Source organism: Bemisia tabaci, chromosome 1, assembly GCF_918797505.1.
Source record: "Bemisia tabaci chromosome 1, PGI_BMITA_v3".
In the NCBI taxonomy this organism is placed as follows: Eukaryota; Metazoa; Arthropoda; class Insecta; order Hemiptera; family Aleyrodidae; genus Bemisia; species Bemisia tabaci.
Genome location: NC_092793.1, coordinates 25,437,370 through 25,450,342, shown reverse-complemented (window position 1 = coordinate 25,450,342; position 12,973 = coordinate 25,437,370). Strand labels below are relative to the sequence as shown.

At 37.4% G+C, this 12,973-nt stretch overlaps 1 protein-coding gene and 1 long non-coding RNA gene across 7 annotated transcripts in view; one reads left to right on the top strand and one right to left on the bottom strand.

Moving 5' to 3' along the window:
• Nucleotides 1-1,728: 1,728 nt before the first annotated feature.
• Nucleotides 1,729-9,570, bottom strand: LOC109041327 (uncharacterized). Of its 6 annotated transcripts, none has more exons than XM_019057651.2 (6): nt 9,369-9,570; nt 7,788-7,873; nt 6,998-7,170; nt 5,108-5,185; nt 3,444-3,574; nt 1,729-2,971 (listed from the first exon to the last, which is right to left on the bottom strand). In XM_019057651.2, the coding sequence occupies exons 2-6, from the start codon at nt 7,831-7,833 to the stop codon at nt 2,314-2,316; spliced, it is 1,086 nt and encodes a 361-aa protein (XP_018913196.2). In that variant the 5' UTR covers nt 7,834-7,873; nt 9,369-9,570; the 3' UTR covers nt 1,729-2,313. The 6 variants fall into 6 exon arrangements, with proteins under 6 accessions (XP_018913196.2, XP_072154688.1, XP_018913197.2 ...); XM_072298587.1 differs by having other exon boundaries at nt 7,788-7,875; nt 9,375-9,570; XM_019057652.2 differs by having other exon boundaries at nt 9,381-9,570.
• Nucleotides 9,571-10,261: 691 nt separating this feature from the next.
• Nucleotides 10,262-12,973, top strand: part of LOC140224286 (uncharacterized) — a 151,095-nt gene continuing 148,383 nt past the window's right edge. The window contains exon 1 of the long non-coding RNA XR_011899586.1: nt 10,262-10,330. This is a non-coding gene — a long non-coding RNA (uncharacterized lncRNA). The remainder of the gene's footprint in view (nt 10,331-12,973) is intronic.

Here is a 12,973-nt window from a genome sequence, read left to right as displayed (position 1 = left end):
TGGGAGGACTAAATCTGCACTATGCGACAGATCCTCCCCTGTAATTTAGGTTTGATTCATTACAAAGAAAAAAAAAAAAAAAAAAACCAGATTAAAACCTAGGACTTCAGTAATTTGTAAACCACAATTTTCATATATTTCCTCAAGAAATTCGCGGAAGAGGGGAGGTGATTTTGCTCCAACTTTATACCATTCTGGGGAGAGGGGGTTCAAAAATATAGTTATACACGGGTGAAAGCTTCTTTAAATAATGGAACGCCCCCTAAAATCACACCCTCTCCAAAATGTGTGCCTATTCACACATATCGACGGTGTAAGTCGGCAATCACATAACTCGGTTTGCGACGTCGCAGACTTCCTGTCATACTTTATTTTTGAAACGGAAAACTACTTAACGGCAATTCTTTAAAACTGCCTTGATTTTTCTTCTCTGTGCAAAGAAAATTCTGCAAAAACTTCAAGGAATGATGCCGATTTGTTCTCCTTTAAAAAAATTACATAGAGGCGGAGATTTTCAGACACCGCAAACGAGTCATATGATTGCCGACTTACACCGTCAATATGTTGTGCTATTAGAACATGTTAAATTTCGCCCGGAATAGACAAAGCTTTGATCTTAATTATGGAAGTGATTTTTATGACGTTTAGAGAATCTTTCCTGTAACACTCACCCGTGAGTCATTTATATTTCTTGTAATAAATAAATTAAAGTGAGAATTTTGAAACACAACAATCAAGTTGTATCCTTCTTGGCTCAATTAGGTCCGAGAAGTTGTACTACATGAGTATTCAATGAAACTACTTTCAATGGAGAGAGAGAGAGAGGCTGCTCTATGCATTTTGATGCATGTACTCATCTCCCTACATGAAGCCTCTATGGGTAAAGTGAATGTAGGGGAGTATAAAAACGATCGAAATGTAGGAGGGAAAATCTAACGAGAGGTGTTAGCAATTGCAATTAACACTCACTAAATGTAAAAGGAATAAGACAAGTCACTTTATGTTCCGGTTGGTCTATGATAGCTATGGGTGATTTTCGAACTTTTGTTCGTGACAATGGCTTTCAGCTTTAAAGAAAGCAGAAAAATTTGAAGTAAGGCCCTGCATTAATTCCAAGTGCTAACCTGCTTACTGATTAAGACATTATTCCCACTTAGAATCTCTTGAGCCCTTTGCAGTCGACTGTCTGGCAAGAAAACTACTGAATATGAAATTCCGGAAGGGATGTAGGATCAGGCATGACATCAACTCCGAAGCTTGCTGACAAGTTTAATGTCGACCTAGCCCAATGTTTCAAATGCTTTCGAACATTATCTTCGATGACAGACAAGAGTTCAACTAATTTTGATCCTCATAATCTCAGCTTCAATTCGGTCTTCTGATCTGTCATCAGTGAACTTCTCAGCGAGAAAATCAGATGTCATACATAACAATCTGATTCAACAACACCTGTTACTGAACAGGTGTTGTTGACCTCAGTGTTCACCTCTTATGAACAAAAATGTTTTTAAAAACCTTGGGCTTCTTCCAGAGCTGGAATATGCACGGTACGTCCTATTCTAGCAGTATGATTTAAGATTCTCAGTTCAAAGGATATATGTAATACAGGGAAATTTACTTCCTTGTTGACCCTCATATGAACACAATTTACTTGACATCAAAGCCATCCCACAATGGCAAAAAAATCGTTGATGGAGGAGATTTAAATGACATACATAAAAAGAGGAGTGAATTTGCTGAAGGTTTATTATAAAATCCTGAGAATCCTTAACATGGAATTATAAATTGCCTCTGTCATAAAACAATTTCTTAGATTAGTTCCTAAAAAATTGACAGGTATTTCTATACCTAATTTTGCTTTCTAGTAAAAAAAAGCATGATAAAGTGAATTCATACAGCCTTGCTCTGCGTTTGGAGGGTTTTTTCTTCCTTTCTTTTTTTTTTTTTTTCTGTACATAAGTATATATTGAAAAATAAATCTCAGTCACTCAAGGTGGATACAACAAATTAAAAATCTTCAATTAAAAAGAGACATTGTGAAGTAAAAATTAGAAGTGTGAAATTTGTAACTTGATTACAAGTTTTGGAGTGACAGGAAACTTAAAACACCACCAATCGGAATAAGTATTCCTTTTACTCACAATTTAAATATCCTCAACGTAATGATACCACTTTGTAATAAATCTGCGCTGAGGATAGACTTATCAACTTTCTGAGAAAATAAAAGCTTGCTGCCTGCAGAGTTTACAACTGTGAGCAACTACAAATCACACTACAATGCTAAAAAGCGCAGATTTTATTCCTATATCTTTGCTACATCAATTTACTCTTGTGTTTCTTTTTACTTTTTTTACCTTCTTTGCTATCATTATCAGATACCAACTCGAATTTTTTAATTTTCCTTTTTTTGACTTTTGGATCCTCGCAAGGTGATTCCAGATTCACAGCACTTATTTCAGCGGCATCAATTTCATGCACAGATGGAATATCTATTCTTTCAACATTTAATTCTTTGTTTTCTGCCATTTTGAATTTCTTTTTTTTCCTCTTCTTCTCTTGTTTGAGATTACATATGTTCTCAGGGTGTTGAGTTGGATCTTCTGTTTCAATATTTTCCTCCACTTTAATTATTTCATTTCCTTGCCGACAGTATAGATCTTCATAAGTTGAATATTTCTCCCTATTTTTCCGTGATTTCTTCTTTTTTCTTGAGCCTTCTTTGTTTTCAACTTCTCCGGGCATAATAACAGTGCTGCAAAAATGTTCAACATCTGTAGTTACATTTGCTGGTGATTTGCTGATCCTTAGATGTTTTCTCTCTTGATGTGAGTTCTTGAAATTTTCAAAGGGACTTAAATGTGTTTTAGTTGGAGAATCTGGTACAGTATTTTGAGGTGAACGTTTAATTTCTTTCTCTTGAGCTGCCAGTCTTGCTAGTTTTCCGCTTAAACCAAGTCCATGTCGAGCACCTCTGTGAAATAAATTGAAGAACAAAATATCAGTGACAAAACCATGAGGGATAAATAATAACATTTTGTGTATGTTCGTGGGCATAGGATTACAAAAGTGCAGCGCAACTTTGCCATGAATTACAAATTTTCATTTGGTCTTTATCATAACAGTAACCAAGATACATGGTTTTGCATTTTGGCCATCGATTTGCATAATTAGCAATTCAAGCCTGTTCCACATGCTAAGCATTCATTCTTATATACTTCAATTTTATTACCATTCAATTCCGCATAAATATTCATTCATTTCTCACTTGGTTCCTATTATAATTACTTCCACCAAGCAGCTTAGTAAGTAGTTGTTTCGTTTTTTGTTACTTAATTTGATTTTTGGTTTGTTCTTTCCTTTGCTTCATGCATTGGCTCGCAGGATGTAGACCACATGCTGAAAGTCTAGAAGTTTAACCATTAGTTATGAGGGATTTTACTTACTTATGAGCTGTTCGCCCTCCGCAGGCTTCAAAAAGTTTATCAAAGTTTAACGATGCTGGTTCTGTAACCTCCATTGGTTCGTCAATATCATTCTCAGGGATGGAACTTCCATCTTGCAAAATCGTTTCAGTCTGAAAAAAAAGATATTGCTTTAAATGAAACTGTTTTGAAAATGATAATGACAGCTTTAAAACAATAACTTCTGCATTCTCAACTCGATATCCCTGTTGTAGGCAATTTTTGAACATACATAGGGTGTTCCAAAAGAACCGGGATTGGTCCTGTAGTTTCTAAATTATGATGGGTACTAAAATGATCTTGGTTTCATTTGAAAGATTAACTCAATATCTATCAATCAGAATCAAGATCAGCTCAATTGAACAAAAATTTACTAAGTTATGCCAATTGAATCTAGTGAGTAGATTTTCACCCCACAGTTTTTAGAGTGATACTTTCATCACCAAAACCAATCTCTAAAACTGTCATCTGGTTGCGCTAATTTCGCGCAAAAAATTTTGGAGAATGCTACAGTAACCTGGCAACACTGCACCGTAGTCGTTAGTTGTCCTCGGTTGTCGTAACCCGATTATGGGGATATATGGTCCGAAAGACTAAAATTCCTGATCAGCCATTCACACCTTGAGTGACTGCAATGCTTCTACAGTCAGTGGGAATTCACCAGCACACACGGTTTTTTTTCTAATTTACCCACGTGAATATATGAAAAATAAAAGAATTGGAACACAATTCATCATTGCACTTAGTCAATCCTCAATCACTACTGAACAGTAGCAAAGCAGTCTATGCCGCATGGGAAAACAAGCCTCAACTTACTTGATGAAAGCATTAAATGCATTTCAGGGTTTCAAAATTCATCTCCTAGTCTATTGTTTTGAAGGGAAACAAGCCAACTTCATTTATTGCTTACAATTTGCATAGGATATTTTTTTGATTAAAGAGGAGGGATCACAGAAATTTGCGAGAAATCTTATTGATTAGTTTCCCACTCAAAAGATAAGGTTTGATGGACAGTCTGATATGTCTCAAATTGGGATGCGTGGTTTGAGAGATGAGGCATCAATATTTTTGTTTGTTGGAAGCAAATACGTTGATGATGTGCCTAACCAAAAGTCTGAAAATCAACTTCAAACTAGGGTTTTAAAATTACCAATGAACATCATCAAATAGAATACGCTAATACAAAGTTCCTCCACTCTTAATTTTCAATTTGAGGAATTCATCAACTGTGATTGATGATATGTGGCTAAATGTTGGTTTTGGATCTTTAGGTTGAGTAAACGGTTTAATACCCACAAATTTTATAGGACACTTTGAAAGGAAATTTTGTGAATAAGACTTTCTTCACTTATTGCTGGCATAACCAACAAGACTTGTTTCTTTTGATTATTATTCACTATAAATCATTCTTTTCATCATCTCAAAGACTTCCTTTCTTGCCTAAGTAGTTCGTTTTCAATCAAAAATTCTGTAGAAGACACTTAAATAAAAACTGGCACATAAAAAAGCAAAAGTCTTGAAAGTGATAGTTGCTCCTTAAAAATAAAAAAAGAAGACACTTAAATAAAAACTGGCACATAAAAAAGCAAAAGTCTTGAAAGTGATAGTTGCTCCTTAAAAATAAAAAAATATCTATACCAACAAACCTTGATAAATTTTTTTGAACTCTTCTGGTTTTTTTCTTGATTTGTATCAGTATCATTGGGCTTCTTTTTCCTTTTTTCCTGTTAAAGAAAAAAGAAAAACACCAATTAAGTTGAGCACCTACAATGCAAAATCCCACTTAATTCAGTTTCTCAACTATTTTACATAATTAGAGCGTACATGTCAGTGGGTGTTGATATTTTGATCCATTACTCATTTGAAATGCTAGCTTTCAAATAGACTCAAACACTGTGGATACCATAACGCTTGAACATATTCAAATAGAAGTCTCTATTAACCATGACAGTTAATGAAAAGTCTGAAGTTGACGGTTATTTTCATCTCAGGGTAAGTATATACTTTCCATTTAAACAGAAAATTTTTCATTCTTTCATTTCATTTTTTCACAGAAAAGTTTTCATATCATTGGTTAAAAATGATAAAAGATCAACTTTTTTGTTTTGTTTTGTTACAACACACTGTTTTCCAAAGGGCGGTAATTTTTTAAAAATTCCTTGGGTTAGACTGAGTACAAAAATGAAAACCACAATACAATCTGATAGAATGCGGTGAACCTCTACGTAGATGAGCCCCTCACATATTTTGCAGACTCCTAGGAAACTGGAAAATAGGATGAAATGCGAATATATTATCCTTTTCTACAAAGATGTAAATGCATATCAACAGTGAAGCTACCAGACCACATATCTCGTTTGCTGTGTTTAAAAATCTCTGCTCCCACTTTTATTTTTTTGAAGAGGAACAAATCAATATCATTCCTTGAAATTGTCACTGAGTTTTGCTCATACTACAAAGAAAAATCAAAGGAGTATTCAGGAATTAACGAAAAGTAGTTTTCCCTTTAAAAAATAAAGTATGATAGGAAGTCTACAGCGTCGCAAACTGAGATACGTGATCTGGTAGTTTTACTGTTCATATCTGACGGCAAGAAACCAACTTCAAGATCCAATGGGCATAGCAGTCACTCAGCTGAAAATTTGAGGACAGCACAAGCACAACTACAAACTTTTTATAGGGGGGGGGCAGAAAGGCACCTCATCAAGAGAGGTCTATGTGCTAAAAGATACCCCACCAAGGGTAATTCTAATCAATTAGTTCCATTTAAAATTCTAGTCAAAGTCACTTAAAAATACGTTTTTGACCTATGAACTTCAGTTTGGTTTGAAATTTTTGGACTTTTTTGCCCCGAGAGTTTCACAAAACACTCCTCTAGGCTTTGGTGTAATCCACTGAAGTTTGAGTTTTGTGGACAAAGAACAGTTCTTTTTTCCGTGAACGGTTGTACATATAACCAAGTGGTAGTCAAGTGGTAAAAGTCCATAAAATTTGAAGGAGAGGGACAAACTTTACAAATAAAGAGCTTTGGGGCAGAGAATCACTAAGGTTGCTTCTTAGGGTGGATTGTTAGATCAAGATTAGTAAATGGTTTAAATTGTTGTGCATTCCATGAGGGAGTTCAACTTACTCATTGGATGCCCCATGTAAATTTAGAACTCAATTAATGAAAAAGATGCTCAGATGTAAGTTAGTAGATTTTTGAAAGGAAACAGCTAACTAGGGGAGTAGAAAAATCCATCATCATTTGAGCTGCATTTGGCAATGAGGGACTAATAACACTGGCTCATCCGTGAAAGCACCTTTCTGTAAAAGGAAAGTAATGGCATATGTTTTGTTTCTAAGATGAGTTAGAAATACTAATACGTAGTAGCAACATACAGTCCATTTTGTGCAATACTATCTCAGAATCTTGGAGGTGAAATGTAGTAAGCTGATTCAAACGCACATCAACAACATGTCGCTTGTGGTAATGGGATTATGAATTTATGGACCTCGCCCTTATCCTGATAGAAATTCAAAAAGTGATTACTTACTTTCACAGTTTCTTCAGAGACATCAACTTTTTTCAGTGCTTCATCATAACGCTGTGCCCACCAATCATTGACATATTCTTTTGAGTAATCAAATCCAACTCCAGTTGTGTCAAATTTCAACTTCGGTTTCAAAGGAACTACGATGCCATCCTCTAACTTCCCCAATCCTTTACCTGAAAAACAAATTTAACCGTGTTAACAAACCTTTTTTAAGCTTATCTGGACAAGGAAAGCAGTAAATAGAGTAGACACCAAATGGAACCTGCTAAACAGCTCCTTTTTTCGAGAGGTAAATTCTGATAAAAGGAATAGAAATTTTTCCTTCGATCAATAATATCGTTTCTTCCGATAGCTGCTAATGCCTATACATATAAGCCTTTTTTCAGATCTTTACTTATTGAATTATCATTTCATTCATCATTTTTACATTATAATGATATAAATTCAACATAAAGTCCATGATTATTGTGCTGGTAGCTTAATATTGCTAGTTTATATTTTCTCTATCCATTATTCTCTTATCTATTTTCTCCTCTTTTTTAGATAAAGAAAAATTTCACAAAGTTTCAAGAGTACATGACGATAGTTTCATAATCTGAGGGTCAGGCATGATTCGATATTTACAAAGTTTAAAATTAAGTTACCTGCTTTTCTGGTGCTCCTATTAAAAATGGACATTAACAAGGACTTTTACAGATGCTCCAGAGGCAATAAGGGCACCAAAACTAATCCAATTACTGACAAGGTGCATAAAAAAGCCAACTGCGTAGATAAGAAGAAAAATATTCACCTTCCTCCCAACCAAATCTGCTAAGAAGTTTCCGGCCAAATTCCATTATGAGGTCCAGTAAAGAAAGGTTTCAGGATACAGGGAACCTGCAGAATGAAAACTTAAACATAAGTAAGTAAATATATTTCCAAGAACTTTTACTCCAACATTTAAGACCAATAAGAAGAAAATAAAGGAAGCTTAATAATAGAACGGTCATTAAAATAAGAAGCCACAGCTCTAATCTTAAAAGGCTGCCGCACACAACTACTAGAAAATTAAACTAAGTAATGCATTTTTGACCATTGATACATACGTATAAATTTTAAGACTCTCTTATTTTGAGATGCTTGGATTGCGCTTTAATGCCTACTTTCTGCACACGGCTCTTGGCTGCACATTCAAGATGGGAATCAGTGGGCTCGCCTCACTCTGACTTATATAATAACTAACCTTAGTGTGGACCACTTGCCTTGTCTGCAAACTGAAGATGTTAAAAAAGCATTGAAATTGTATACACCTGTCAACTAAAAATGAAAAATCATATCAAATCTTTCACGATTCAAAACTGGGTCAATCAATGCTTGCTTCGGCAACCACATACTGTTTTGTTCCTTTCATTCCCATTCTTTGACCTTCAGCTGATGATTCTGGGCCTCACAAATTAGGTCCTCTGGAACTTTGGATTTGAGGCTACGATTCTCATCCTATGATGGTAAGTATGTTCAGCAGTTTTCTTACTGACTTTTGGTGCAGGATACTTCACATCCAGATTTTTTTAGCATAAGCATGCGCTTAAGTCTAAAACATTATTAAGTGCAGGAGCCATACTCATTTGTCAACTACTAAGTCCTACCTGGATAGTCAAAGAACTCACAACTTATCAAATGGAGAGGCCCCATTCATGCGAGGCATGTGTATCCACAGTGATATTATCCTGACTTAATACTTGGAAATTTTCACCTGATTTCTGAATTTGTCAGGACATCTACTTAACGATGGATGCAATGTGAGATTACTGATATTTCATGTCTTTTCAAGTCCCTAAACTGCTCCTTTTCAATTTGGAAAACAATCATTCTCATCTCAAAAGAGTTTCTGCCTTCATAAAGAAGGATATGAAAGATATACATTCCTCTTGTTATATAAATGTAAGTACTAATTTAATAAAACTCTTGTCGAATCAAACAGGAACATAACTGTAATACGGCAATCACATAACTCGGTTTGCGACATCGCAGACTTCCTATCATACTTTAATTTAAAAACGGAAAACTACTTGACAGCAATTCTTTAGAACCGCCATAATTTTTCTTCTCTGTGTGATGAAAATTCTGCAAAAGCTTCAAGGAATGATGCCGATTTGTTCTCCTTAAAGAAATAACATAGAGGCGGAGAATTTCAGACACCGCAAACCAGTTATGAAATTGCCGACTTACACTGTCGTTATGTATGTAACCGCAACAGTCATGTGTATACCAAGGAAACAGGAAATGAGTTTAATGACATTGCTGCGAGAAGGATGCAAACGTAATTCCGTGTCAATCAAATCAAAGAAAAGGATTGATCAGCAGTAAGTCCTCACGTTCTTGGAACACATACCTAGGTACTTACATATCACAGTTACCGGGAAAAACTTAATTGACTTTAGCGGCATTGAAAAATAGTTTCCGAATTAAGAGATGAAACAGATTGAGCCAACACTAAGTCAGAGAGGGAAAAAAATAATTGTACAAATATAGTGACATGAAGCAAAAAGACTAAGTACACGTGTGAATTAGTATACAAACTATCAAACATAACCTACACTATTGTACGGGATACACCTCCTCCAAGTTGCCAACCTTTTAATAAACTTCCCAATGAACAGCGATTCTTAAGAAAGAAAAAGGGAGTAAAACGTAGGATCTACAAAATAAAACCATCCATAAAATTGAAATTTTATGCAAAATACATTTTTAGAAGTCGATTAAAACGTGGATACTTTGTAAATTAGTTTTAGTTAGAATAATGTGGAAGTGAATGTAAGCCCTGCTTCACGTATTTGAGGTTGGTAAGACCTAATTTGCAACAAGGATTTGATTGGAGTAAGACAACTAGCCGGATTAGCGGGAGATATGAAAATGCGGGAGCGTGGTTGCTTTCCCGCAACCATTGTCTTACTAGTCCGGGCGGACAATGGGAACCAACATATGACCAATTTTTAGGACCAGATTTCTGAAATTTCCTGCAATTTTTCAACCGTAAGTTGACAATTTTAAAGTTAATGATATTTCTCCACCTGCAGGGAGAGAAGCCCCTGACTTTGCCTTGCTAAGGTGTATGATTCACCACAAACCGTCAACGGCCATACCACGTTGATAGCACCGGTTCTAGTCCGATAACCGAAGTTTAGCTGCAGGCCCGCCACAAGGGGGGGGGGGGGGGGGGATACTGGGTCCCTGGTACCGGGGCATGGGCCCCGGAGGGTGCCCGTGTTACCCGTGAAAAACCACTACGAATTCACATGCAACCCTTGTTTCATAAGAAAAAGTGAAAAATTTACCCTAAAAATTTCGCAAAAGGTGAATAGATTTTCAGAAACACGCTGGGGCATTGTAGAATTCCTCTTAAATTTTCAAAGAAGTATACTTCCTGGAAAATTTCTATCGATTTTCAAGATTTTCAGTACAGAGGGATATTTTTAGTAACTGCGTTTCATTTTCTTCCGTCGTCAGATGCTAAGAGTCTCCAGTCTGGGCATCCTCGACTTCAATGGCTCGTGGCTCAACTCCCTTGCCATAGACAAACGAAGGGGAAGTCCAGGGGGGCCTGGCCCTCTTAAAACTGAAAATAGTATCATATGCCCCCCCCCCCCCAAAAAAATAAAAAATTTCCAGATGTTTTGAATGCAACAATTCGCAAGGATTTTGTCCTGAAAGTGGGAAAAAAACGTAATTATTCCGCAGAAATTGATGGAAAAATTTTATATGGAAGCTTCCAAATCCGTTCGATTAGTCGTAAAAATTCTAAAATTTCTCGGGGGATGCAGCCCTCCATGCTTGGGGCCGGACCTTAAAACTGGTACCAGGGCCCGAGATGGGATGTGGCGAGCCTGCATAAAGGCTATTTCAACTGTAATCTTCCGTCGCTTTTCTAAGGCGCAATGATACAACTATATAAACTCCATGGAATGCGTGAGGTATCACGCCGCATTTGAAGGCGTTTTCAAAACAGCCAATTTCCGTTATCGGAAAAATCGTTTTGCGTAGTTCATGTTACTTTGTTTCCATTTCTAACCACTTGATTAATTATAATCCTCCTATAAAAACCACCCATTCGCTAAACACAATTCTAGCTGAACCATCTAGTGAAGCCATAACCATAAAAACCATAACCATCTAAAACCATCTAGTGAACGTGCCGGAGGGAGGGGGGGGGGTGCACGAGACGCGTTTACTCGTGTTGGACACATTTTTTGCGAAAGCCCTGTCAACACTACTAGCAAAAATTCACATAACTTGGCGCAAAAGTTAAGTTCGGTAAATCTATCTCTGTGTGGACAAGGCCTTACATTTACATGAAATGAACGAAAATATTATGAAAGAACAAACATAAATGTGCTTTAATATAATTTTAACTTCCGTGCCGCACTGACCGTACTATGTTTGGCGCAATGCGTGAAGTATTCCCACAATCTTGTATGCGCTATGCGTTTCACGCATAGAGTACATAGAGTCGTAATGTAAATGGGAAAGCTGGCTCCATGTTCTGCTCGACGAGTTCCGAGCCCGGTGTGCGCCGAGTTCGGGTCACTTTTTCGATACGAGTTCGATCCAAGATGGCGGTGCGGAATACGTGGTGATCCCTATCTTCTTTGTTTACATCGGGTGGCCGGGTACCCTTGTATCGCAAACAATCGATTATGTATCGAAAAAGTGACTCGGCTTCACACAGGAGTCTCGGAATTCGGGACCTGGAAAATGCTTAAAAGTGGCGCCAGCTCACCCACTTACATTACGACTCTATGTACTCTATGGTTTCACGCCGACCGCTGCTGCACGCATTAAGTTCGACGTAATGCGTGAAGTATCCATGCAGTTTTGTAGACGCGATGCGTTTCACGCCGCCCGCTGCTGACCGCAGCGACCGCACACTGTCTTTGACGCAATGCGGGAAGTATTCATGCAGTCTTGTAGGCGCTGACATGTGTTGCATGCCGACCGCCGCGCCGCGACGAGGGTTTCTCCTTTTCATCATTTCATCTCAAGTTCTCGTAATCATTGCTCTCTGCGCCGCCGCGCCGGGCCGTTCCAGGCCAAATTCTGTGTTCGGTTTCTCTCTTAGTCTTAACTCGATTAATTAAAGGTGCTGTCTATTGTATACCAGGAAGTCGACAAAATTAAAGATATACTCTCGGGAAATGAGAGATTTTGTCACTTTTCTCGTTTGTGATTTTTTCTCTGAGTCCGATTTTTCTTTATAGCTACCACTTAAAAAAATTGCTAAATTTGCCGCCGTGGGCCGCGGCCCATGTGGCCACCCCCTAAATCCGGCCCTGCTTGTCGATTTCGTTTACCAGTGAGATCTGGATATCTATCCGGCCGATCCTCACAGATTTCTTTGTCGAAAGTAGCGATGCGTCTGGGGATTTGCCGACTATATTTGAACCTTTAAAATTCCTAAAATTTAAAAAAAGTAAAAAAAATATTAAAACAGGAGGTAAAAGATAGGTTTCGTTTACGTATAAGCGGTGCATTTCGATTTTCTTTGTACTGCTTCGCGCGGTCATTCACCTCTGCCTTAATCCTGCTCCGCTCCCGTCGAAAAATCGTTAAGATTTCTCGAGCTTTCCTCCGGTATTTTTGAGGTCTCATGACGAAACCCACTTGCGGCTCCGATGGTTCACGATATTTTGACCGATCCTATATTCCAAGAAAGTATTATTGCTTAGCTGTACGAGGATTTTTCGAAAACACAAATACCTAAATAAAGAGAAACTCGCGAGGAAACATGTACTTGCTTTTTGTCAACACTTGCCCACCTAGGATTTTAGGCGAGAACTCTTGGCCGGCTTCCTTTAAATACTTCATTACTGAATCGTTTTTTTATAAACTCAGTCCTCTGGTGCTCCAATTCGATGCTCCTGAAGCGATCAGTAATGTAACACATGTTTGCTTTGGGTCCTGCCGCACGCCGCACGAGAAACGGAACTATGTACATTATGA